We start from the raw sequence: 27,736 nt of genomic DNA on the forward strand, positions 1-27,736 counted from the left end.
TTCTCCGGCATGGAACAACCTCCAACCAGACTCATTCTGCCCTGTACTGCATGTCTCTACTGAGACAGGAACATTTCAGCCTGTCATGATTGGGGTCCAGTTGCAGGTCGATGATCCATGCCTGGAATGCCTGGAGTTCCGTCAATCCTAGAGGAATTTACCGCTACACCTGCTGTAATCAATCCAAGCATTCTCTTCAAAAGCCTATACCACAGGCTGGGCCCCGGCTAAACTTCATTGCCAAGCATGATAATATCCGTTACAATGGGGTGGAGCATTCTTAGCGATGTCCTGCTTCATGCCTAGGAATAGGGAAATCTGCTCTGGCAATGGGAATATAAAAGTAAGAATCACATTGATCCATGGATGTGACCCAGTCCTGATTAGAGAACCTTCAGGAAACAGTTCAAGCCCTTCATATTTAAGGAAACCTGGTCAAAACCTGCTATCCTTAAGGCACTGTCTAGAGTCTTCCCTGTGAGTTGGATTTAGGGTACTCAAATGCTTACCAGACGCCTGAGTTTGGCAAGAAAAGTGGCCGGAAGTACTCAGTGGAGTATACTTTAAATAATCTTGGCATAGACCTGAACTTTTTAATATCCGAAGATAGGACACATTCACCATTGTAGAATGCGGGCTCACACATAGGGGCACCATATATATCAGTCATTCAAGTACTGGGGATCCTGGGAGTTTCAGGGGTTAGGGGAGGTGGTGGGTAAATAAGCAGACATAGCAGTGTATATTGTCTTGAAATAAATAAAGATATTATGGGAAAAAGAAAAACATGTCTATGTAAGTTTTGTTTCTGTGATGATTAGGTGATTTTGCTTGCCCTGTTTTTTTTTAGGTGTCTTATCTGAAGGAGTTGGTGAGGGAGGGTGAGGCAAACCTGGATTCAGCTGAGAATCACATCTCTCGTCTAAAAGAGAACCAGGAGAAGCTGCTCATCGAGCTGGATGCTGCCAGAGCCAGAGTGAGAGAGACCAGTCATGTTCTGACTGATCTACAGGTAGGATCCAGAAAAAATAAAACCTATTCACTCATCTTTGGCATGAAGTCCATGCTAGTCTGATGTTTTGAAGAGCGCTATGTCTGCTAAATCCCACATAAAGTGCCTAGCATACATATACACCCTGTTGATGCGAAACCACTAAATTACATCTGGAGAAACCGTCTGCCATCAGATGTCAATTAATGGAAAATTATCAGTCAGTGTTTGGTTCTAAAGAGCATCCCAAACTTTGACCATCCCATGGAGCACCGTTAAACATGGCATGACTCTGATTAGGGGAGGTCACCCATCAAAATTCAGTGATTGGGTAAGGAGGTCATTAGTCAGAGAAGCAAGCATAGGCCAAGGTTAACTCTGAAGTTGCTGGAGAGATCCAAATCTCAGATGGAAGCTGTTCACAGGACAACCATCACCTGGACATTCCACAAAGCTGGGCTTTAAAGTGGAAGTGTGGTGAGACTGAGATAAAAAAACAACATTTGGTTTTTACCAAAAGGCATGTTGGAGACTCAGCAGTCATGTGGAAAAAGGATCTCTGGTCTAATAAAACCAAATGCGAACTTTTTGCACTCGGCTTTTAGCAGAAATCCAATACTGCGCATCACCCTGAGAACACCATCCTTACAGTGAAGCATGGTGGTGGCAGCATCACGTCACGGGAGACTGGAGAACTTGTCAGGGTTGAAAACAACAGAAAACCTGTTTGTTTTTGGATGGCCCAGTCATTCTACCCAGGCCAGAATGTGTATGGGAAGACTTCATAACTGCTGTTCACTAATGGTCTCCACAAAATCTGACAGAAATTGAACGGTTTTGGCGAGAATAATGGGCAGAAATATCAGTATCCAGATGTGCACAGCTGATAGATATATCCCAGTAGAGCTATAATTGCAACCAAACGTTGGTAGAACTAACTTGTGCATAAATGGCCGTTACAGTTCACTTCAATATGATGTCATTATGTATGTAAATAGACATTCCAAGGGCTCTCCATAGAACAGCGTCGACCTTATTGGCGTCGACCTTATAGCTGTCCCTGAATATTGTTAATAAATAAATCTGCCTGCAGCCACGCCATCTGCTCATCTTTTAACCGCTGCTATGACTGTTCTCTCGAATAAACGCATGTTGTGTATGCACTTGTCTCACCTCGATCCTGCACCTGCAACACTACATGTTCATAAAGACCCTACGCCTTAACGTTTATGAATTGACATTTACGTTTATCAAACGCTTTTAACCAAAAACAACATCCTAGTTGATCTGATCGACCTCCACGCTGTATCCGGTCCAACAGAGCCGTGAAAGTAGCCGACCGATACAGCTGCTACACGAATACGTTTCCAGCAACAAGACAGAAACACGAGCAAGGTCCGTATTCGTAAGAATAGAACAATATGACTCAGGAGTGCTGAATGCGTTACTCGCACAGCAGTCAGTTGAACTGGGAATAATTTGGTCGTTCATGAAGAAAACATGATTTGAATACATAGTGACTCATTTGTGGCAGAAAAAAAAAAAATGTCAATACGTATTCATATTAACTTCACAGCACAGCTGGGCAGCACACCACTGCGTGGTGAATAATGCTGCGTTCGAAAAAGCAAAATTAAGCCCTATTCAGTTGTGAATGTGGCCCAGGATGCTAATTTTCTTCCATATGTCCAGGCTTAGCATGCGGAAAACAAATGTTTCTAATGATTCCTGTGTGCAATCAACTGTAATCACTCTGTCTTTAGCGATAATGATCCATTATACACACTCACACACACACACACACACACACACGGCTGTTGTTTTTCACAGGAAGAAATCGAAAGCCAGAAGCAGCAGCACGAGGCCAGGATCATTGCCATCAAAGCTGAGGAGAAGCAGAAAATGGATAAAATTACCAAGGAGCTCGATCACAAGTGGACGGATGCTCTGAGGTAGTGTAACTAGGATGCACGCTGCAGAGATGTCTCATAGATAAGGTGATGGATCAGAATTTCGCCTTTCGTTTCCTGATATTTACATGTTAAACAGCTTAGAAAATGGCAACTTGAAGGAGCTGGAGAGATCCACATCTCAGATAGAAGCTGTTCACAGGACAACCATAACCTGGACATTCTACAATGCTGGGTTTATGGAAGTGTGGTGAGACAGAAAAAAAAAAAAAAAAAACATTAGACATTTGGGGTTTGCCAAAAGGCATGTTGGAGACTCAGAGTGTCATGTGGAAAAAGTTTCTCTGGTTGGATGGAATCAAATGAGAACTTTTTTGAACTTTGGCGTAAATCCAGTACTGCTCATCATCCTTACAGTGAAGCATGGTGGTGGTAGTGTTATGAATGCTTTTCACAGGGAGGGACTGGGACATTGGTCAGAGTTTGAAAGCAAGACGTATTGACATGAATACTAGCAACCCTAAAAGAAAACCTGTTCCAGTTTGCCTTGAGAGACTTGAGATGAACGCCATTTGCAATCCAGGCCTCCTCGCCTGACATCAGTTCCTGACCTCACTAATGCTCTTGTGGCTGAATGAACTGAATGAGCACAAATCCCCACAGACATGCTCCAAAAAAAATGTAGTGGAAAGCTTTTCCTAGAAAAGTGAAGGTTAAGTGTCCACAAAACTTTGCCTATATATATATTACACTGCTTCAACAATGTGTACTACATTGATGACTTATTTTGAATCCCCATCATGTTCTTCTTACATTCGTACATAGATTCCTCTGGTTCCAGGTAGACTGTGTAATTTTATAGAGGTACATTTTTTTGGTTTACTGACTTCAAGCCTAGGTTCAAATCTGAGCTGGAGTTACTGTCTCTGTTGAGTTTCCTGCTTTCCCAGTGTCGACATTGGTTTCCTCTGGGTTCTCTGGTTTCCTCCAACCTCCCAAAAACAAGCCTGTAGGTTGACCGGATCATTTCTTTAGAGATAAAAGCCGGAATTAATTCAAAGTAATTATTGTTTGCCGACTGGTCCATCTAACACTTCTATACTATTGCTTGGTTGATCTATACAAGGAATAATTGGATAATGATGTTAAGATGAAGAATGTGTGTGTGTGTGTGTGTGTGTGTGTGTGTGTGCAGAGCCGAGCTGAAGACGCTAAAAGAGGAGCTGACAGATGAATACGAGGCTGATAAACAGGCGGCGCTCAGCCAGCTATCTCAGCAGAGAGATGTGGAGATCATGGCAGCCAGAGAGAGCTGGCAGAGGAGGGTGGAGGATCTCCTGGAGCAGGTAGCGCACACACAGAAAGTGTGTCATTTGTCTTAATTTGCCTCGATTTGCTTCAGGTTGTCACGGTGTGGTCTGACGTCCATGTGAAGGAGCAGCATTACAACACATCTGTGTTGATGAGTCACTGCTTGCTATAAATAAGTGAGATTAATAACGCGAAGCCGCTGTTATTCTATGTATAACCCGATCGCCATGACGTATATGTCAATTTCTGACAAACGTCACGTGACAGTCAGCAGGTCAGTAAGTAAGAGATAACGGCCAACCAAGTGTTATAAGAAAATAATGAAGAAAAACAACAAGGGACTGTTATTTTCTCATATCAGGAAACGGGTACGTTATCGCACCAGGTTCTAATCATTTTTAATTAATTACATTTTCATGCACTGCAACACATAAATCAATCCTTTCTGTGTAAAGCCAGCTCTTTCCTTTCCTTTCTGAAAACCAGAGGGGCACGGTGGCGTAGTGGTTAGCACGATTGCCTCGCATCTCCACAGTTGGGTTTTTGAATCCGACCTCCACCCTGTGTGCATGGAGTTTGTGTGTTCTCCCTGTGCTTTGGGGGTTTCCTCCGGGTATTCCGGTTTCCTCATCCAGTCCAAAGACATGCACAGTAGACTGACTGGCATTTCCAAATTTCCAAATCCATAGTGTGTGAATGTGTGTACGATTGTGCCCTGTGATGTGTCGGCACACTGCGTCCCGAGTTCCCTGGGATACCCGAGGCCCTAGGCTCACCCGTGACTCTGTGTAGGATTGGCAGTATGGAAAATGGATGGATGGATGGAGCTCAAAAACTGAATAATGCTCTACAGCAGGGCTCTTCAATCTTATCCACAAAAAGGACTTGTGTGGCTGCAGGCTTTCTTTCCACCTGAACAGGAGCCGTACCTGATTCCACCGGTTTAATTAATTCATCTCGGTCGCCAATCAACTATTAAGTTCGCTTCCTATTTGTTTGGAATGAAAGCCTGTAGCCACACAGGCCCTTCACTGACATGATTGAAGACCTCTGCTTCGGGGAGCAAAATTGGCTGTGCTCTGTGGCTGGAAGGGATGGCATTACACTCTCTCTCTCTCTCTCTCTCTCTCTCTCTCTCTCTCTCTCCTCTGTCAATCACAGCGACACTAGCACAATCGCAGGCCATGTGCGAGTTCATGTAGGTGGAACATTGTGGGTAGATGCAGTTGGATGGCTTGATGTTAGCCTTCACCCTCTCTATTTGGTAGCTATACTATGATAGTGTTGAGCAAATTTTATTCATTTTTATCGCATGTTTTTCCCCCCCTAAATATAGACCCGATCAGTTGAAGCTCTGGACCCATCACTGGCTCACGTCTTTGTTATTGACTATCCTCTGGTGTCTCCAAAAATAGTCCACTGTTAATTTTAATCCCACCCACTTTCACAGTACTGTGCAAAAGTTTTAGCCACCCTATTTTTTTTTTTTTTTTTTAGTACAAACCGTCTACATTATCGAGTCAATACAAAAAAAAAAAAACGTTTTAGATTCCCAAACATTAGTTTTCCAGCACAAAATGAAATGGTACAGAAAAATGTTTGGATGTCAGTGAAGAAAGCAGCATGTTAAGTGGTAAGAGACCACTTTTCAGACAAAAAACAAAACAAAAACATAATGAAGGCTGGTGGGTTTTGCTGTAGAAATAAGAAGCGAGTACGACGGTCAGAGTCTGGTCGGTTCTGCAAGATGCTGAGTAAAACTTGCAGCTCATTTCCTTATAAAACGTACACGATTGTGCTGTTTCCAAAGGAAACAACTGTGTGAAAACTGGTGTATGACAGCTCTGATTATGTGTGTGTGTGTCTGATTCAGTCTGCGGTGTGAGTTTTGTCCTCTGTAATTTCTCCGTCCCACATCTCAAGCAGACGCCTGTATTAAGTGCCTGCTGGCAGACAACATGCTGTAATTCAGCCCTCACTTAGACATTAATCCAAAATGAAGTTCTATTTGGAGCTCAGATGTTGTCAGGGATTAGCCGACATTTTGTCAGGATACGCCAACAGCCCAGTGACCCCGTGTGGGGTAAAATAAATAAAACTGAAGTCAAATATTTCACCGGGCAGCACCAATCTCAAAGCATTCGGCGGTGCACGATTTCCGTTGGCGGTGCGTTTATCTCACAAAGTAACATGAAGGAATACAGTATGACAGCTTGTCCGCTGAACTATCTCGGTCTGTCACTTAGGAGAAGTGAAAAGCTGCTGGCTCAAATATCTGCCCATAGCATAGCTCTGCTGTCGTCTTTGAGATTGCGTTCAGTTCTTTTGGTTTTTTTTTTCTCCTTCATTCCATTAAAAGTACAATCCTTTGATGTTTTTTTTTCTTTTTCAAGTAATAGAAAGTCCATATTTTCCCCCGCTCAGTCCTTAATGGTTTACTATTCGTTATATTCTCAAACTTGTAGTCTATAGTGCAAAGCATTGTCAGTTAATAAGATGAAGAAGAAGAAAAAGAACCAGAGTGCTCAAATTCCTCTGTCTCTTGTAGTGATTATTACACAGTGCTGATTCTGGAGTCTCCTTACATAGTCTTTCTATAGTTGGCACTTCCGTCCTCTTTATTGCCATTATGTTACAATAAGTCAACTATAGGAGGACTGTCTGATAATGTTTGCCTTATATACAGTAGCGTTATTTTCTGCATGTGGTGCTAGATCAAGATTCCCAATTAGATAAACCATCATTAGATCGTACGGGCTACAGCAAAACACCTTTGGTAAAATGTTGGCTGTTAGACTCTCTACGAACTTTACGAGAACCATTTCAACCAAGAAAGTTGCTAAATAACTAAATAACAATACGTGCTCCAGACAAAGCGGCAAGTCTTAGCTAGCTGCCTCCCTGCTAAAAGGATGTTGGGCTAGCATTACGAAACTCCACGTCTTAGCCTATAGCTGTAGAACCTTAATTCTTAATTGTTTTGTTATTAGACCATCTCCATGACTTGCTATCTTTCTTTTTCTGGCTTCCAGACAGGTAAGCCAGCTTCATTTTGAAATGGGCAGCAATTCCAAAAGAATCTTGCACAAAGTCCCATATGCTAGTGAGATGGGGTCTCCTTTAATGGGGCTCCTGGTGCACATTACCCATCAGAAGTTTTGTTGGACATCTGTACCTCTGGAGATCTACCTTCTTGAAGACTTTAGCTCCAACCATGATCATGCCCACCTGACCTTCTAATCACCGCGTTAAGAAGTTCTTGATCAGCTAAAACAGGTGTGTTAGAGTTTGGTTTGGGATCAAACCTGCAGGACGGTAGATCTCAAGATAGATGGCTGGTGACCACTGGGCGAACACATTTAGCTATGATTATTTCCCTCTAGCTTTCTAGACAACAAACAAATGTTGCTTGGCGTGTGCCTTTTATATAACCGATATGGATCCTACTCAAGACATACACTGATATGTGTAACCACATTATCCCATGTTTTGCCCCACACTAGTGAAACCATCGTGTCTAACCTGGCCACACCCTTGTAAAAGATCTACGCCCTTCTCAACAGCGGCGCTCTAGTGGTTCTGGGGAAAAAAATGTTCCTCACAACATAATCACTGAGCTAGCAGTGCCAGATTAAAATATGATATACCGAAGTGATTTCCTGAAACTGAGCTACAGTAGATGAAACTGCAAAGAAATCTGATTTATTATTTTTTTTCCTCCTAAGGATCTGGATATTGCATCTTGGTTCTTGCAGGATGTAATTTAGTTCCATGTTATTAACAAGATGCGCGGATTCGCAGGCCGTAATCCCGTTTTTATCTCCGAGGAGCTCTGTTTTTCAGGTGGCCCTGCAGATGTTACGTAAATCCCTCCAGCTATTTTTAAGTCGTCCGAGTGCATCTCGGTGTTTTAGAAAGGACGAAATGAATCTTTTATAAGCGCTGTGAACCGTTAAGGTCCAGGCACCTGCTCTCTTTACTTCTGAATTTTATCTTGCACAAAAAAACCGTAAAACCGTGTATTGATTTCTACAAGGACAGACATGACGGCGTGATCAGATGGTCAGGTCTGGCGTTATGAGTCATGTTGTAAACCGCGTTATATAAACCACTCAGAGTTTCATCTACAGGATGTAAAGGCCTTCTACTGGGTGGAGAAAAAAAAACGAATGATCCTGTTACCTAGAGGAAATAAAAATGAAGTGTCTCTTTGACCCAGGTTATTTCTTTAAATTATTCATCAACTTTCAAAGATACATCTAAGACATCCTAAACGTCAGGCATAGACACAGTTTGGAAGCAAGTGTATGGTTTTATTGACAGAAAGAGACAGGCAAACCAAAAAAAAAAAAATCTGTAGACAGGTCGAGTATGAGGTAGTCAGCAGACGGGTGTAACTAGTCTAGACAGAAAATCAATCAACAGTACAGTCAGGGATAATACCAAAAAAGCGTGTACACAAACAAAAGGCTCGGTAACGTGACTAGTGGAACGAAAGTGGCAAGACTTCGCAAAAACTACTGATGTTATGCTGGGAACTGGAGCTTCAAAATGTGTATGGAGAAATTAGGGTACTTTTAGCTTAGTGCTGATGTGTCTGAGGGCCAGGGAACTAGAATGAGGTAGCAGATCATGTGATGGGTCATGTGATCTGGGAGTTCGTGTTGGTGGAGTAGATTTGTGTGTGTGTGTGTGTGTGTGTGTGTGTGTTAGATCTCCTTACTGAAGCAAAGTCTGGAGCTGCAGCTCTCGCAGTCGAACAGCGCTCTGCAGCAGCTGCAGTCTCAGTTCACTCAGGAGCGACAGCACTTGGCCCAGGAGCTGCACAAGTTAGCTCTGGAGCATCAACAACGAGAGCGCCACCTGCAGGATGCCCACTGCTGTACCATGCAGGACCTGGAGGAGGCGCGCCAGCTCGAGCTTAGGGTAAGCACAGACAACACACATACACACACAGGGACTCCTCTCTACACACAACACTAAAGGAGCTTCTTTTCTCACTCAGCGTGTCATCAAACATCAAATGCAAGCTCCAAGTCCCAGAATGCAACGCAGATACATAACGTAGTGGGTTTCGACGGAGGTGTTAGCATAAAAGTTGAAGAGCTGGAGGCTGATCTGTTTGTACAGAGTAGAGTGTACAGGTGAGAGAGCTGGACGGATTAAAGCGCCGCTGCATCGTTCTGTTTAGGTAAAGTTCAAGCAAGGGAATTTGTCAAGAAATTCAGAGACGAGCCACAAAAGTTTGGGAACCATGATGTACCTCTAGCAAAGTGATGGAAAGGCCAAAGTGTGGAGAAAGAAAGGATCTGCTCGTGATCTAAAACAAACAAGCTCATCTGTGAAACATGGTGGAGGTAGTGTCATGGCTTGGGATTGTATGGCTGCTTCTGGAACATTCTCACTAATCTATATTGATGATGGAACTCATGATGGTAGCAGCAAGGAATTCAGAAGTCTACAGGAACGTTCTGTCTGCCCAATTACAGAGAAATGCATCTAAATTAATAGGGAGGAACTTCATCATGCAGCAAAACACACTGCCAGCTCAACAAAGGACTTCATCAGGGTGAAATAGTGGAAGGTTTTAGACTGGCCATGTCAATCACCAGACCTTAACCCAACTGAACAGCGTTTCAGCTCATCTCAAACCCAGATATCTTTGGTATATAGCACAAACAAATGAACTGGCCTTGCTGTTCCAATACTTTTGGAAGGGACTGTAGATTTAAGAAGCAAATACGTCTGTATGTTGATTGAACTAAAGGAAATACTTATTTCTAACGCATTTAAAGACAAGAAGTGCTTACTTGCTGTTTACAGTTCATGCTACGAACAGCCTTGTTGATTTGACGTCACTCGCTGAACTCGGATTTCTTTCCGAATTCCCAAGTAGGAATTCCGAGTTCCGGGCATCTTCTTTGCTTTCGGTTCTTTGGTCGGAGGTCGAAAACTACGAGCTATGACCTTTAGTCAAATGCAGCACAGTGAATTTTTTCCTTTGCTGCATTTTTCCATGCTGTAAAAGAGAGATTTCTGCTTCGTTCTATCGCCTTTCGGAACGTTGAAGCTTATCGAAACCGTGCCGGTGTAGTTGATGATGAAATGAGTCTAGAGAAAAGCAGAAAGGATCACGCAGAGCACCTGAGGGCTTTTTTTTCTCAAGCTGGTGGTCGAGACAGTCCTTTCTATAAGCTGCTTTTGGCTCGGATTACCGACAAATAAATATATTAAGAAACGAATAAAGCAGATTGGTAGCGTTCATCTCATAACGCTTGTGCATATGATAACGCAGGCCTCGGATGGCCTGTTTTTTGGGCTTTTGTGGGTGGACTGTGTGATGCGCTCGGTTAAAATAGAGCAGATACTCAGCAGGCATTCGGCACTGCAAAGCGCGAGAAACGGATTTGTCACGATTTGTTACGTAATGAAAAGTAGGCGCAGTGTTTCTGTATTGTTGTGTTTCTGTCATCTGCGTGTTTGTCTGCTACAAGGCAGATCACAGGTTTATGGTAACGTCCTTATACGCTACCGTTTCTATAGCAACGACTACTTCTTTCACAAGGCGAATGAATTTAAAAAAAGAACTGCTTCGTTATTAAACGAAGCGGTCTTTGTAACATCGAGCGTTTTCTGTCGCTGATTATTTTCCTATAACCGCACGTCCTGAGGTGTTTTACTGCTTGTGGACATCGTAGCGTTAACGAATTAGAATTCGATCAAGGTGGCTTGGTCCAAGCTAGGGTTAATACGATTAATACTGATGGAGTAACACTTACGGTTGTGCTCGGTGTGTGTGTGTGTGTGTGTGTGTGTGTGTGTAGGAGCTGGAGGACCGGCTGAAGCAGGAGCAGCGTGAGGAGCTGCACGGGCTGAGAGAAGCCCACAGACAGACGCTGGAGATTTTGCAGCAACAGTCTGATCAGGAGCTCCAAACTCTGCGCTTCGAGCTTGAAGACGAGGGAAAGGCCATGCTGGGTATGATTTAACACACATACGTGGTTTTGGAAACTAACTCTATCTAAATACCTGCATTTGTGTGTTTCACGTGTGTGTGTGTGTGTGTGTGCTGTAGCCTCTCTGCGATCGGAGCTTAATCACCTCCATGCTACAGCTATTGAGCACCTGCGACAGAAACACCTGCAAGAAAACACAGTGGCCAAAAGAGAGCTGGACAAAACAGTGGAGTGCTGCAAACAGCATGTAAGTCAGACACACACACACACACACACACACACACACACACACACCTTTATACCTACTCATGCACTTCTCACACACTACAAACAAACTGAAAAATAAATATAGTTCATTACGCAATCGTGCTGCTGAATTCTCAACTCTGATTGGTCACGTCACATTTGTCACGTCTGTTCCCCCGGGAACAGAAACGATTAGTTCACGTCTCGAGTCTTCGGGTTCGAGTCGTCCGTTCGTCATGTGACCGCCCCATAGGCTGAACGCAGCGGGGATGTGATGAACGTGACAAACGAAGACTCGAGACGTGAACTAATCGTTTCTGTTTCCTGTACAGAACCTGTATGCGGGTGCTGCAGCGCATGCACGGTCAAAAACCACCGAATCGCTCTCCGAGACGACTCCTTGTCCCCGAGTCATATTAAAGATCCGTTCGAAATGAACGAATCGTTCATCGCTAATCGTCACGTATTGTCCGTTTATGTAAAGGCTCAGCCTGTGTAAGTTGTTACTCCGGAAATGGTAATACGTTAGAGTAAGCGCATTAATACCAGGCGTAACATTTCGAGAAAATTACTCAACACCTTTTAACCGATCACATCAGAGAATCACGAATTAGACACGCCCACCTTTTTTTTTTTCCTTCTTCTTCTTCTTCCACTTTTTACATTGTCGTGACACCAAAACAACAATAGTACACGTAGTTTGTAAGAAACAAATGCTAGCAAAGAAACACAGTTAGGTTTTTGGACCTGCGTTTATAATATTTCATGAAAGATGACAGGGATATATAAAATCGTATAAAGAGATGATGTTCAGTGGCGAAGACATGCAAGCTGATTCCGTTCCGGTTTTACAGAGAGGTACTGTAGCTTCCCAAACACAGAAAGAAACGGAAACACAAATCTGTGATGAATCTTCCCGGCTGGATTTATTAAAAACCGGAAGATGCGACACTCCGAGCGAAGCTCGGAAATAAACGAGGCTGTCACGTACAGGTAGCAGCCGCAGGAGCCTGAGCTCGCGCATGACAGTGATGAATTTGTTACGCGGATAAGCCCCACTTTACCGGAAAGTGAGCAATGAAAATGAAGAATAGGAGAAGACGGCGTCCTTCGCACGTTTCCGTCTTCACATTAATCTTGCATTCTCGGTTTGCTTCACCATTTCGCTCTTATTCCTTCTGTCCTTCGTTCCTGTGCAGCTACAATATTAATAATCCAGCACAGTGCTTAGCTGTTTCGCATGACCTACCTGTTTAATATTTTTACATAAGCAGGTTCGAAAAAAAAATTCTGTCGAATCGGTGAAGTGTACCGAGCTGTGCTATTTATGTTTTTCATCTAAGCTGAATTTGGATTTTCAGGTTGCGCTCTAGTTCTATATTTAACACCCTCATTTACTTCCTAGGAGGCAAGGCTGTCGAAAGATGTAAACAAAATACGCAATGTTTTCAGGGGGGGAAAAAAACAGTGCAGCACTCAGATCAGATTTTATTCGTTTTATGTGGACGATTACGGTTATTTCCTGATGCTGAGACTCTGACACTTTAATTCTTTTAATTTCAGGAGCAGGACCTGCTGACTCGGCTCTCGGACCTGCAGCAGGAGGCGACCTGCAGGAAGAACCGGGTCACAGATTTGGACCACGAGATTCACTCTCTGAACGAAACCATCAGCACGCTGACCAAAGAGCTGGAGCTGAAGGGGAAAGAAGTTCTGCGTGTCCGCAGCGAAGCCAATCTGCACATCAGGTCTGATTACTGAGCATTAATCCAGCACACACTTACATACAAATAACACTAGGGCTCTAGCTGTTTGTTTGTTTGTTTGTTTGTTTGTTGTTGTTTTTTTAAATGATTTTGGATTTTCTCTTCACGTCACGCGTAGCTCTTTGATGAAAATAATGATGAAGCTTGCAGCAGGTGCTTTATTTGCTAATTGCTTTGCACTGTATCAGCACTGAGAACGGCTTAACAATATACAGGCACACACGTACGCATAGCAAGTCCACGCGCCATTCATTAAGCATCACTGGAACAAATGTTTGGAGCAAGACAACAAATGTTTTCCTTCTCAGACCAAGTGAATCATTTTACAATTCGCTCTCAGCTTTCCTACGTTGTTTCTCCCTTTTTTTTTCATCTACAGACTCGCTTCAGAATGCATCCGTGGGGTCATACGGTACAACGTTTGTGGTCATTGGTAACAGTGAATAAGGAGGACTCTGTTTTACGCGTGAGTGCAAATCCAGCGAGAAATTCCGCAAAAGAAACGAATCCAAATCACCATTTTGTTACGATTTTTTCCCCAAATCTACTCTTTGTGTCTAAGTTTAATAAATAATATAATAATAATAATAATAATAATAATAATAATAATAATAATAAACATAAGTATGAGAAGAGAAACTAACCAGAGTTAAACACAGAACAGGTGAACACTGTCAGGTAACAAACCAGGGACAGGGCAGGGAAAAGTTAAAGTTACAGCTAGAATAAACTGAATAAACTGAGTAAACTGTGTTCGTCGTCCATTTCCGTTTCAATTACACTTGAGAAAACGGGAGTGTTGTACAGCGGATAAACAACACGAGTGAAATGAAATGTTTTTATTGCATCCCGGCAAAGGAAAGCACAAATTTGCAAGTCTAGCATGTGTGTGGTGGAGTAATTTAGTTGAAAGGCTATTTTTCTTGATAAAAAAAAAATAAATAAATAATCCTCTCCAGCAGTGCAGCCATAAAGGGTAATACAGCAGACATTAGGAGGGCAGAGGAAGTGATTTTCTCTGGCAGGCCCGAGGCGGAGAGAAGCGGTGAAATGCACTCTCGCTCTCTCTCTCTCTCTCTCTCTCGCGCTCGCTCTCTCTCTCTCTCTCTCTCTCTGTAGCCGATTTTACTCCGTCTGTACTCAGGACTAAACCGCACAGCAGAGACCAATAAACACATTTCCTCCACATTTCTATTGACCGAATGAGGAGGTATTAAGTTATAATTGTCTGTATAATCCTAAAGTGAAATTCAGAAATCGTGGAAAATTCGCCAGCTGGAATGAATGCGCCAGCTTTAATAGTGTGTAAAAGTCTGAACACACACACACACACACACACACACACACACACACACAATTCTTTTTACACTACCAGTTTTCATTATTTAGAAATGTCATCCAACGATTTTCCTTCAGCACGGTGAATTTCTTTCTCTCCTTCTGTGCTCAAAATTTTTATTAGTGTCTCGCTCCATTCATTAAAATTGAATTACGAGACTGCGTGGCATTGTGTTACCTTTAAACAGCTCGAAATCGTATTATATTGAATTCTTGAGTGCGTTCAGATGAATCTTTCAGACATCTGACCACCGCATTATCGCTCCGTTCCAGAAAAGAAGCGCACACACACACACACACACACACACACACACACACACACACCCCTAGTTGTTTGGCAAACTCTGTTTTCATGCAAGTTTTTTTTTTTTTCTTTCGAATTACAATTAAGCATTGCAATAAATACTGAAATCCTGATCAGATTATTTCTTTTGGCTGACATTGTATTGTTTTTTTTTTTTGTTTTTTTTTTTAAATTAGACTATTAGGCATGTTAATCTGTGTTCATTTTATTTTATTTTATTGTCTTATTTATAGATTTCATTTTTTTTTGCGCCATTTAGAAATCATATTTTCTCAGTTTTCATTCCTGTTTGACTGTTTTCAACTTACACACCGAGGAAAAAAAAATCTTACTGAACTGTACGATCCCTTGCATTAAATTTTTTTTGTTTTGTTTTTACCTTTATTTTCAGTAATTATCCTTTACCTAGAAAGGCGCAGTATACGTTTAAAGCTGTACTCTAAAAGATCATTACGATCCAGATATGTTCCTTAAACCTTCTCTAGAGCTACTATATACCAGGTGAAAAATTTACATTAAAGGTTCAAAAGAAAGGGGGATCACACCAGCACCGACAAAAGGTAGGTGAGAGGAAACCGGAGAACCGTGAAGAACCCCACATGGTTACGAGGAGTACATGAGAAACAAACTGGAGCTTGAGATCGGGATCGGATCCGGGACCCTGGAGCTGTGAGGCGGCAACGCTAACCTCTGATCTAATAAACGTTGAGAACTATTACGAAGTTGAATGTATTCAAGTATTTACAGTTTGCTTTATGTTCTGAACGCTAATGTGTTCCCAGGGCTCATGAACAAGATCTGTCTAAGAGGCATGAGAGGGAGATAGGCGAGCTCAGCGCAAGCCACAACAGAGAAACACAAATTGTGTTGTCCGATTTTAACAAAGCTCAGGAGCTGCTGAAGGACAAGATCTCCGCTCTGCAAATCCTGTAAGTTAAAAATCATAAGAATTGCCTTTTTTAAAAAATTATTATTATTATGCTTTACAATTACAATTTGTATGATATTGAAGCCATTTTTGACATTTGAATTCACTATTTTATTTAGTTTACCTGCAATGAGCTAAATAAAGTAATGTTATATATATATATATAAAGTAGTGAGCTAAATGAAGTACCTTTTTTCCATAAGAGTTGGATTTAAATATAGTTTAATCATCAAATCATAAATGAGTATAGCATAACCGCTGCTAGCTAGCAAAGTTAGCATTTCCATCTGTCAGTAGACGTTAAATTAGCTATCTAGAGCTAACCATGCTAGCTAGAGCTCGGCACGAACACTGACAAACACCAATATGTCTGTTAACTTGCATTATGCACTGGAATGACATTTCTATCTCTCTCTCTCTCTCTCTCTCTCTCTCGCTCTCTCTCACCTCAGAGAGAGAGAGATAGATGATAGATAACGTCAGCTAGCTAGCAAATGGTAGCTGAGTCAGCCATGACTCAAAGCTGAGCGATGAAACGGGAGTGAAGAATTCAAATTATACGACTACAATTTAGCATCGTACATCTTAATTAATTATAGCTGATACGCCATCTTACGTCGCATTACTAGAGCGCTCATCACCAATATGCTAATTTTCACACGATGGCGGCCATTTTGACCAAAAAAAGAGACTTCAGAACTGCACAGTGGGAGTTAATGGTGCCATGTTTTCCTTAATTATACATGCAGTCATTTGTTTTGTCTGGTTTTAGCATGCTTATATTATAGCAACTCAGCAACGTTTAAACACAGTGGGCTTTGTACTTTATATGTTTTAAAGTTACTTATCACTGAATGAAATGAAAATAGCAACAAAAACAATTCCTCTTATTTATTTTAGCTGTCTGCTTCCCTTTTTTTTTTTTTGTCTCCCATCCACCACATGTTTTGTTCTTTAAGGAAATTAAAACTGATATTAATCGCATTGAATTTATTGATTGAATGTAAGAATTGAATTGTTTCTATATGTAGATAGTTTACAGTGCATTTGAATGCTTTTGTGTGTGTGTGTGTGTGTGTGTGTGTGTGTGTGTGTGTGTGTGTGTGTGTGTATAGGCTGGAGAGCACGGAGGAGAAGTTTCGTAACCGTGAGAGCAGGCCGGAGGATCTCCAGGCGATCGCCGAGCTCAGAGAGATGATTGCTGAAAGAGAGTCTCTGGTCAAAAAGTTGGTGGTGAGTGCGCGCTCAGTGCTGTGCGCCCTTGCACAACCTTCTCACACACGGTTTCACGCTGTCCCCTTCGTTTCAGGATGATAAGGATAAGAAGTTCTACCAGCTGGAGTTGGTGAATCGCGATACGAGCTTCAGTAAAGTGTTTAACACCAGCCCCAATGTGGGGGTCATTAATCCACTTATAAAGGTAATAACATCAGTCTGTTTTAATCACAAACTCAGAAAGGTGTATAGAAATGCAGTCTGTGCATTTTAACCCTTAGAACCCAGTCAGTCCAGTTTGCTGGTATTTCTTTTCCTCTTAAAATACACTCCGGACCGTTTTAAATGCCTTAGATTTCTGGGTTAAAAAATGAGTAATGTGTATCTATTAATAAACATAAAATCCATATTCAATGAATGTTTCCTGTTCAATTCCCATTTACAATATAGAGCATAAATACTACAGCAGCTCTGTCTGAGTCTGACTCAGCAGGTATTTATTCATTGTCATTTAAAGCATGAAAAAAGCTCAACGAGAACGAGGAAAGTAGGGAATTATCATATTCACTTCTCACCTTTCATGATTCTGGAGGTTGAAATCAATATTATTCACAAATATGTGACTAAGCTGCCAACACTAGCACTTTTTATGTGTTGGCACAGTGTACTTTTTATCAGTTTATAGTTACATTCAGTGAACATCCATGTTCAGTTGTTCTAGTTATCAAGTACATTATAACACCTATGAACAGACTTTCCCTCACAGGACTCGCTTATTTTTACTTTTTCTTGAAGACTAAAAAAAATATATATATATCATGTTAAGCGGAAAACGCAAAGTCGTATGTCCTGAAGACTTTTTTTTTTTCCTGATGGAAAACCTTCTGATTACTACAGAGCTGACACTGGAGACTCCTTCCATAAATGCTAAATATTTATGTCCATAGAATTTCCAGAAATGAACAAGACCCTGTAAATTAGCCGCTACTACAGTATAAAACTGACAATTAACTAGAACGGGTGCATTCATATAAACCACCGGAGAAACATCTCGTTACTGTTAAATGAATTCCACAGACCACTCCCAGTACAAATTATTTTCATTATTTAAATGTGTACACAATATTTTGACTGGTTGACATGGAGCCAGATTTTTTTTTTATTATTATTTTTACGTTTATAGGTTTAATATTAAGCCCATTCAATTCAAGGGGCCAGACATAACTATATATAAAAACAACAATAAATAAATTTGATTACTTTCTTAATAGTGTGCTATGATTTCCACCACTGTTACTAAATTGGAAAGACCCCCTGTCTATGCTTCACAGACCCCAGGGGGTCTCCAGACCCCACAGTGAGAACCAGTGCTATAAACCCGTGCCAAACTTCTTATAGAAAATGAATCAACGTCTTCTGACCAATCAGAATCAAGAACTAAACAGCGCTGTGGTATAACATCAATTATTACATACAAGAACCTAGACTTGCTGTGCTTGTGTGTATATGTATATATATATATATATATATATATATATATATATATATATATATATATATATATATATAATATAGTAATAATGCTGAGGTTCTAAGGGTTAAACAGAGGAGTTAATGTGCCTATGTCATAAGTAATATGTATTTTTCAAATGCACAGCCATTTATATTGCATTAACACCCCGATGATGAATAATATAATATATATTTTTGGCATTATGCTGACTCCTGAAATACTGATGCATCCCATCCCATAAAAACTAGGAATGGGTTATTGTGCATGAACAATTTTATTTATTTATTTATTTATTTATTTATTTTACTTTTTGCCTCTTAGCTGTCTAACTCTCATTGCCATGAAGTGTCCATGTGATCTCCTTCGTCAGCATCTACTTTTGTTCCCACATCGATCCCTCCTTTTGCTTTCCAAGCCATTCTCTCGTCATTTATCTCGTCCTGAGTGGTGTCTTCATTCTTTCAGCTCACCAAGCTGGAAGCTAAAAGCTAGTCCTATATTAAATTTAGTAATCCCAGAGAGAGAGAGAGAGAAAAAAACAAAACATTCTGTTTGTGTCCTTTCGATGTAGCATAAGAGTAGAAAAGCTGCAATCCGATTCGTCAGCTCTCCAAACCTAAGTGTTGTGGAAGTGGAAGGGAGAGGGGCGGGGCCTACCAGCCTAGAGTCTGTCCCAAGTTCCCCCAATCAGCACGCAGAGCACAAAGCTCCGTCCCTGACCCTGCCCACGCGGAGGTGAGCCCCGCCTCTTCGTCCAGCGTCCGTCCTCTATCACACACGCTCACCATGACGAGAGGCGTATTTGCCATTGGTTTGATCACACAGCCATAACTGTGTTTGCTTTTAATATTTTTATTTATTTATTTATTTATTTATTTCCTACTCTTCAATGCATCTTGTTGACACGATGCACATAAAGAGTGTTTGTGTTGCGTACTGATTTGAAGCATGGACATTCTTGGACATTTATATCATTACTGTGATGTATGAGCAGAGCGTGTAGCACATTCATAAACTATAAACACCTAGCAATTAGCATACACACACATATGTGTGTGTGTGTATATATATATATATATATATATATATATATATATATATATATATATATATATATATGTATGTATATATACGCACTTTGGCACTTTGTGATCGTAAAAAAAAAATGTAAATAAAAATGGCATTGGAATGGAAAAGCGAGCATGCCGTAGTGTGGACGTCCTCCTTCTCTTGTGTCCATTGTTTTTTTTTGTTTTGTTTTTTGTAGGATTTGCATGTTTCATTATGTGGATGTGATGCATAGCAACACCAGTGTGTGTGTGTGTGCGTGTCTGTTTCTTATCATCTTTCTTTAACGTCTTTGGTGGTTTTGCCTTCATTTTTAAAAGCAGGTTGTGCTAAATGCGTAAAGTTGGGGGGGGGCGGTTGTTGTATAGCAGGGGGAGGGGGGGGGTTTGCTATTATAGGACCGTACTCAGACTTAATTTTAAGAGTTGCGTCAACATTTACACTGGAAAAAAGCAAGGTATGGTTTAATTATATTTCCTACATCCGACAACTTATTATTGCGTCCACATGAATATTAGCAACACATGTATATGTCCACTATCAGCATAACTGTCCTTTATGTCCTCCAGGACAGCAAAATCAGCCATGCTCTGTGGGTGGAAAGGATGGCATTAGTCTCTCCGCTGTCAATCGGATCAATGATAACACACAGTGGGTGTCTGTGAGCTCATGTATCTGGACGAGGGTTGTTAGCTGTTTCCTCTCAGTGTGTTCAGCTGCCCCAGTGACGCAGCACGAGTAGCAGTTGGTAGCTAGTGTACAATAGAGGAGCGCTTGCTAGGGTGTGGGAATTGCATAGCAATGACTAAATTTAGACAGGATGGAGTAAAAATCTTTTAAAAATCTTTTCCACTGTCACTGTGCCCTTTCGCTGCAGAACTCATTGTTTTGCCTTTCATTATCAGCGGTCATTTTGGGGCGTGTAGCTGCGTGAGCATTATTAGGTCACATGACCCTAACATGTACGTAGGTTATATCTGTGCTAGGAACTCAATAACATACCCCATTGGAACAGTAAGGCCGGTTCATTTGTTCTTGTTGTAGACTGAAGACTCAAACTGAAGGGTTTGGGATCAAAAGACGATCTGAATATGAGACGAGAGTTTAGAAGTTCAGCTTTTATTTTCTGGTATTTATATGTAGATGTGTTAAATGACATAGAAAACAGCACATTTCGTATCAGACCACCCGATTTGTAGGTGAGCAAAAATATCGGAACATGTGACTGACAGGTGTTTCTTGTTACCCAGGTGTTCCGTGTTAGATTGATTGTTTAAACAATAAACATCTCTGTTTCACCGGCGAAGACTGCATTTGTTGTTAAAAAAAAGGATAAGCCAACATGAAGATCGGAGAGCTGTCTATGGGAGAAAAGCGAGCCATTTTGAAGCTGAGATAAGAGGGAAAATCAATCAGAGGCATTGCACAAACATTGGGCGTAGCCATTACAACAATTTGGAGTTTCCTGAAAAAGAAAGAAACCACCGGTGTACTGAGCAACAGACTCCGAACGGGTCGGCCAAGGAAAACGACAACAGGTGATGACAGATACATTGTGAGAGCTGTGAAGTAAAATCCCACAACATCAGTCAGTGACATCACCAACAACATCACCCTCCACAGAGCAGTGGTGAAGGTATCGCAATCCACCGTTCAAAGAAGACTTCGAGAGCAGAAATATAGAGGCCATAACAGGAGATGGAAACCGCTCATCAGCAGTAAGAATCGGAAAGCCAGATTGGAATCCGCAAAGGAATACAGAAATGAGCCGCAAAAGTTCTGGAACCAAAATTAACCTCTACCAAAGGGACGGAAAGGCCAAAGTGTGGAGAAAGAAAGGATCTGCTCATGATCTAAAACATATAAGTTCATCTGTGAAGCATGGTGGAGGTAGTGTCATGGCTTGGGCTCGCATGGCTGCTTCGGGAACATTCTCACTAATCCTTATTGATGATGGAACTCATGACGGTAGCAGCAGAAGGAATTCAGAAGTTTACAGAAACCAATTTACAGAGAAATGCGTCCAAATTAATCAGGAGGAACTTCATCATGCGGAAAGACAATGATTCGAAACACACTACCGACTCAGCAAAGGTTTTAGACTGGACAAGTTAGTCACCAGATCCTAACCCAATGGAGCAGTATTTCACCTCATGAAGGGAGAACTACAAAAATATGGCATTTCCAGAAGCGTGGACATGAAGTTTGTAGTACTGATGTAATAGATTCAGATGAGACTAAAATCCCAGAGTTATTATTACCCCACCTCCAAATCTAAAAGGAATCCAATCTGAGTAGACCTTATGAGTGTATGTATGCGCTCCCCCCCCCCTCTCTCTCTCCCATATTCTGTCTACAATTTCCTGCCAATTTCCACCCATTAGCCGCCTCTCCCTTATCACAACTGCCAACTGTGGAGTGTGAACGATATCACATGCTTCCTCTGAGACATTCGAGTCACAGAACGCTTGGAGGAATGCGCTATCTACCTTCTTCCATATACACAAGCTCACAGTCTCCCACAATAGTCTAATGTGGCTGTAATTGACAGCGAAGAGTGAGTATGTCATCCCAGACTGCCAGACTGTGGCATTGTCGAGATTCGAGCCTGCGACGGTCTGTTGATCGGGTGAACGCTTTTCTGTTGCACCACTCAAGTTTATGCTTTGGGTTAAATTGTTCAATTCTGTCATCTAATGTTTCCTGTTTAACCCCAGTGTGTTCTGTCTGTCCGGCAGCCCTCGTGAGAGCGACGATACGACAGTAACACCAGAAGAGCCGCAGGAACTCTCATCTCAATACTTCTCGTTCTGACACGTTCCACCTGAAGAGCATGTGAAACAGCACTTTTTAATCGTCCATTAGTCTGTGTTATGCACTTCACTGTGAATTTCATGTCCTGTTTTTATTTCAGTAATAATAATAATAATAATAATAATAATAATATAATACCTTTGACTTGGGCATTAATGCAATATGAGAGGAGCGGTATATCCGATTTAGTCATACTGTATGCACAAATCAGATAATCTCTTCTTGAAGGACCGAAACTGTTGGAATAACACTGTCTTGCCAGTTCTGAACATTCATTTACAATTAATTGCACAATTAATTGTTTATATTTGTATTATATTGTCTTGTTACGAACAATAAATCATCAGTTATAAAACGATGTTTGTATCTTCAAATTCAGAAGTCTATATAAATATTGTTAATGGGAAATAAGTGTGGATCTGTATTTAATGCATTAAACGATATTCATAATTACGGTGTAATATGGCCTGTATTTGTGAACCTTCAGTTAGTCATGTTAATAATAACATTTTAAATTGTCTATTTGTACATAATTAAATGCAGTTGAGGCATTTATTTTTAGAAGGAAGCTTGAAATGGTATACTATTCTTCTGGCTGCTATAACGTAAGTGATGAGAGGAACTATCATACACTGCTTAAAATGTAGCTATAAATGGATAATAATATTTTTTTTTTAAAAAGTACAGAGCGTTATTCGTTAATAAATTTAAAAATGTAATTGTTGGCTTGTTGCTGTGGCATAAGAGGAATAAAACGCTCCGGAAAACGCTTTTATTGGAAAATAATCCGCTTCAAACTCCCTGATCAGGGTTGCGGTGGTTCCAGAGCCAATCTTGGGAAATGTTGAATTATTAATTATTTAAAATAATTATACATAATTAATTATGTTCGGTGTGAATTTATTATTTGTACGTACTTTATTTACAAAGTAGGAAATGAAAGTAAAACAGCACACATTGTTTGGGGAAGCCAAAATGTTTGATTTTGTGTGTTCAACTTGTCAAAATTGTTTGTAACATTTAGCGCCCTCTGCTGGTTGAGAAGAGATTGCAAGCGTGATTAAAACATTGACCAGCCTTGTCTTTCTCCTCGCCCACTCTCTGTCTGCACACGTGCCTCATGAGTTGCCAGTTTAAGCAGCTCTTTGGAGAGGTTAGTGGGAATTTCCGGGCCAGAAAAACGTAAACAGAAACTAGACACAAATAAATGAGTAAGATCCATTGCACAGCAAAAAATCGTGAATGTTGAATATTGCAGGAGTCTTCGATATGATGTAACTGGTATATATTTAGAAAAGCATTTAAAAATGACAAACTGCACCTTTAATTTTATTTACTGTAGACTACTTGGCCCTATTACTTCTAAGACAGCATGCATGCTAAATATCTTCATATAGAATTTCATTTCCTGATTCCCTTTCTTGGATAATAACGTGAATTTATGACATATAATCATACGGACCTCTGATAGAGTGACACATGTAGGCTGGTGTACATTAAATATTGTTATATATCATAGTGGTAGCGATAAGAAATGAAAATATCTAGAAAAATATCTAAATTCTAAATATGATCACACCATGTAATAAAAGCCAGCAATAATGTGAGGAAAGTCCTGTTCTTGTCCCGCTCTCCGTCCAGGCCACGGGTTCCTTCAGCCACGCTCGTCCTCCATATTCACAACAGCAGGACGATGATGTAGATGAGGAGCAGACAGATGAGGATGAGCGAGAAGTTGATGAAGAGCTCCTGCAGGTTGCGTTTGGTCTGCGGGTTCACCTCGATGACGGAGGCCCTGCGTATGGCCGAGCGGGTGATGTGTTGAACTCTCTCCATCGCGCCGGAGGATCAGGGACGAGAGACAGGAGAAGAAGTGACCACCCAGGGGACTGAGCCGTGGTACTGTCAGCTGTTAACGCTTACTCCTGTCTTTCATCAAAGCAGAAAAGAGAGAGAGAGAGAGAGAGAGAGAGAGGACGATCAAGCTATTCTGAGCAGGTGTGAAAGGAGGCTCAAACCACAAAGTGATGACAAGATGTCATACTTGTGGGTATTTATAGTAAATCGAGATTATGCCTTGAGGTAGTAGAAAGTAAGACCTACATCATGTTAAAAAGTACCACAGTGTTAAAGAAAAACTCCACCCTGAAGCACATTAAATATGTTTATAATCAAAAATTTGTGATTTGGTGAAATACTAAAGTGCTGCTGCATCGAGATGAAGTGATCGCACTGGCACCACGATCAGCAGGTAGTCAAAAGGCATTGAAACTACATGGTTAACTACAGTGTAAATAGACCTACATGGCGATGCAGGAGGTTTACGTGTAAAAAATGTCGACTCATTATTATAGTCATTATTCACGAACGCCATTTTAGATCCGACGTTAATGCGCTCAGGCTGTATTTTTCCTTTAAATGCAGTAAATTCCATGTAGCGTCTTTCTTTAAACGTCCAGACAAGTAGTTCAGTCAAAAATAAATAAATAAATAAATAAATAAATAAATGTACACCGTTTTCCAGTCAAAACATGTTTGCCGTTTGATGTTTGTTCTTATTTTTTCACTTTACTTATGAGGCTAAAAAAAAAAAAAAACCACTACATTGCATTGCTAAAAACATTGCTAGCGGCCATTTTGAAGCTGAAACGTACCTCAGGTCAGGGGCGGGCTTCAGATTTCCAACGTTTGCCGGCGAAATTGTGTATTAAACATGATTTATTTCTTAAATTACACACTTATTTCTGCTATTATGAAACTTCTTACGTACAAACGTTATTACTGAGGAAAAACAAAGTCTTGCGAGGTTAGTGTGATCATTTAGACAAGTTTGCATGATGGGGAAACACTTGGATCTACGCTTCCATTACGTATTGGCAGCATTAGTCTACAGAAGCTCCAAACTTTTAAGACGTAAACAACTTGAACACATGGTAAAGCCAACTGGCTTTCCTCTTATCTGTCCCGTTTGGATTAATATACAGCAACATTAATTATACTACTGTATTGGTAGCTAACTAACTCGTCCACATGGGGTTTTTTTACTGCAAAGCTTTGTTTGTTTGTTGTTTTTTTTATTCCCTAGGGACATAGTTGCGGTCTTTCAGTACATGGATTATTCAGAAAGCTTATCATTTAACGTTTTCACATTCCTGCATATCAAACATATCTTGATAATATGATTTATAATCCATGTTGGTATGAGTATGAGCTTAGAGGCTTCTTTAAATGTTTAGTTTGCTAGGGAAAATTGTACAATCTTTGCTGCGATCCTTGCGGCAAAACTTAAATTTAACTGAAATGTGCGAACGTGTGAATATTATATCCATGAGCTCCTTCCAGAAGATTCCTTGAATCTAATGTTTAGTATCTAATCCAGCATTCACCAGCTTTGTTTACCTTCTTAAAGTTCTTTCAGAACTCCAGCATTGCCGAAGTCTAGAAATTCCTTGCTCAGAAGGTTTTGATTCGTTTTCATTTTCAAATTCAAATCACAGGTTTATGTGAATGTAAACGCGCGTGATATAAAATTGGACTCGTATGGCGGACGCTCCACCATATCGACACTTTTGTCACAAATGGGAATGTTGATGTGGTGAAGTTTTCCATGAGGAGTCTCCAGTGTCGGCGCTTTGTCACGGTACGGAATCTTCCAACGATGGGAAGTTTTCAAAACGGATGACGCTGTGCTTTCTCAGTTCTGAACTTCAAGAAAGGGAAAAAAGAAAGGCTGGTGAGGGAACGACTGTTTATAGCTGCTATAACGTAATGTAAGTCAGTGGTTTTCAAAGTAGGGGCCGCCAGGGGGCGCCCTGGGGACCTCAACAATTTGGTGTGAGAAATAAATTCTCACTCTCAGACAACCACACACACACACACACACACACACACACACACACACAATCAATTCCTAATGTAAAGATGTAAGATGTCATTTTTAATAAAAAAAAAAGAAAGGGGGATATATTCAGAAGTCTGTATTTTTAATGTGTTTTAAAGACATCTTGCAAAAGGTCAAATGTTAATGCCATTTGGGGGGCCTTGCCCTGGAAAAGTTTGGGAACCCCTGATGTAAGGGATAACAGGAACTAATTTGTCTTGCGGATGTTCCTCAACATGAAACGTAACACTAAGCCAATAACACTCCAATGTCAGATCCTTGAACGAATGAAAATTGTTCGAGTTGGAATGTTGCTGAGGTGTAAGAGGAATAAAACATTTTGGGACGTGCTGTTATAGAAAAAAATCATCAGCTTTTATTCCTTCTCCGTCAGGTCTGATAGATTTGAGTTGGAAGTGGAAGTCTGTTTAAGCAGTTGACCTTGGATGTGAGAATGACATTTTTAAGCGTCTACGAGACGATTTCTTATGATACTTTTGGCTGTGATCATTTGGATTTTTTTTTATATTATACTACATTAGAGACATTACAATCTAACTGTACACGTCCCGTCAGTTTTACAGTAATGAGTAGTGAAACCTCCCTATATTTACAAAGCACGACTTTGTTCTGTATAGTCATTTGAATAAAGACAAATTAACCAGAGGCGTTTTATTACGACATGCAAAATATGTTGTGGCGTCCGTGTGTGTTTTTCCTTATCGTTCTGTGACTTTTCGTTTTGTTTTTGTTTTTTGTTTTTATATATATAGGCTTTCTTATAAAAGGATGATTTTCACTACTAATGTGTTCCGTAGCTCACCAATGTGCACTTAGAGCTCAGAATTTCATTTCGGCTATCTACTGTAAGAGATCGGCATTCTGTTTGTCATGCGTTCTTAAACGTGCCTACCGTGTCCTACGCAGTGATAAGTACAAGAAGAAGGGTACACATGACATAATGAAGGTTTGCTTACCGTTAGAAGTGGAGAAAGGTGTTAAAAGGCGAGTAGAAGTGATGAGTGAGCACTTCCAAGCTTGAGCTAGAGAGCAGAACAGAACAGTTCGGCGTCTGTGTTCATGGTATTAAGTTTATAGGAAGAGCAGAAGGGGTGGGGAAAAGGCACAGCGTGACGAGGAAGAGGGCGACGGACAGCGTTTCTGTGACCTTTGTGAGACTGATTATACGCAGAACACCGACATGAGTCTGCGTTACTCACCTGCGCTCGATGCCTTTTGGTCACTTTTTCTTGTCACTCAGAAGAACGTCTATAAATAATCAACGTATATTTAATATATATAAGATCATTCTCGGAGTGTAACCTTCAGAGGAGATATCTATATGTATATGAATGTACATCTTCAGAGGAACCCTTCTACACAATAAAACGCAACACAAGGGGCTAACAAACGTCCCTGTCAACACATCTGCGTTCTGTTGGATGAGTGGTTCCAAGCAACACTGTCAGGTCAGGGAAGGTGCAAATTTTCCGTGA

At 40.9% G+C, this 27,736-nt stretch overlaps 3 protein-coding genes across 4 annotated transcripts in view; 1 reads left to right on the forward strand and 2 right to left on the reverse strand.

The window, feature by feature from the left end:
* The window catches only part of fam184aa (family with sequence similarity 184 member Aa), a 32,943-nt gene extending 10,133 nt beyond the window's left edge, over positions 1-22,810 (forward strand). Inside the window, exons 7-17 of the mRNA XM_053632934.1 lie at positions 851-1,012; positions 2,822-2,943; positions 4,097-4,247; positions 8,926-9,138; positions 11,037-11,190; positions 11,288-11,415; positions 12,978-13,162; positions 15,605-15,751; positions 16,866-16,983; positions 17,060-17,170; positions 22,285-22,810. Coding sequence (XP_053488909.1) covers positions 851-1,012; positions 2,822-2,943; positions 4,097-4,247; positions 8,926-9,138; positions 11,037-11,190; positions 11,288-11,415; positions 12,978-13,162; positions 15,605-15,751; positions 16,866-16,983; positions 17,060-17,170; positions 22,285-22,293 — 1,500 coding nt within the window. The 3' untranslated portion in view covers positions 22,294-22,810. The remainder of the gene's footprint in view (positions 1-850; positions 1,013-2,821; positions 2,944-4,096; positions 4,248-8,925; positions 9,139-11,036; positions 11,191-11,287; positions 11,416-12,977; positions 13,163-15,604; positions 15,752-16,865; positions 16,984-17,059; positions 17,171-22,284) is intronic.
* Positions 1-27,736, reverse strand: part of gnpnat1 (glucosamine-phosphate N-acetyltransferase 1) — a 139,139-nt gene that overhangs the window by 95,639 nt on the left and 15,764 nt on the right. The gene's annotated exons all lie outside the window — the stretch shown is intronic.
* LOC128612635 (cardiac phospholamban-like) lies at positions 22,802-27,320 on the reverse strand. Of its 2 annotated transcripts, none has more exons than XM_053632946.1 (2): positions 27,218-27,320; positions 22,802-24,285 (listed from the first exon to the last, which is right to left on the reverse strand). In XM_053632946.1, exon 2 carries the CDS (start codon positions 24,194-24,196, stop codon positions 24,038-24,040), a length of 159 nt encoding a protein of 52 aa, XP_053488921.1. In that variant the 5' UTR covers positions 24,197-24,285; positions 27,218-27,320; the 3' UTR covers positions 22,802-24,037. The 2 variants fall into 2 exon arrangements, with proteins under 2 accessions (XP_053488921.1, XP_053488922.1); XM_053632947.1 differs by having other exon boundaries at positions 22,802-24,289; positions 27,218-27,313.

Source organism: Ictalurus furcatus, chromosome 9 (assembly GCF_023375685.1).
Source record: "Ictalurus furcatus strain D&B chromosome 9, Billie_1.0, whole genome shotgun sequence".
In the NCBI taxonomy this organism is placed as follows: Eukaryota; Metazoa; Chordata; class Actinopteri; order Siluriformes; family Ictaluridae; genus Ictalurus; species Ictalurus furcatus.

Coding starts and splice junctions, on each gene's coding strand:
- LOC128612635 (XM_053632946.1), bottom strand. CDS start 24,196: ATGGAGAGAGTTCAACACATCACCCGCTCGGCCATACGCAGGGCCTCC.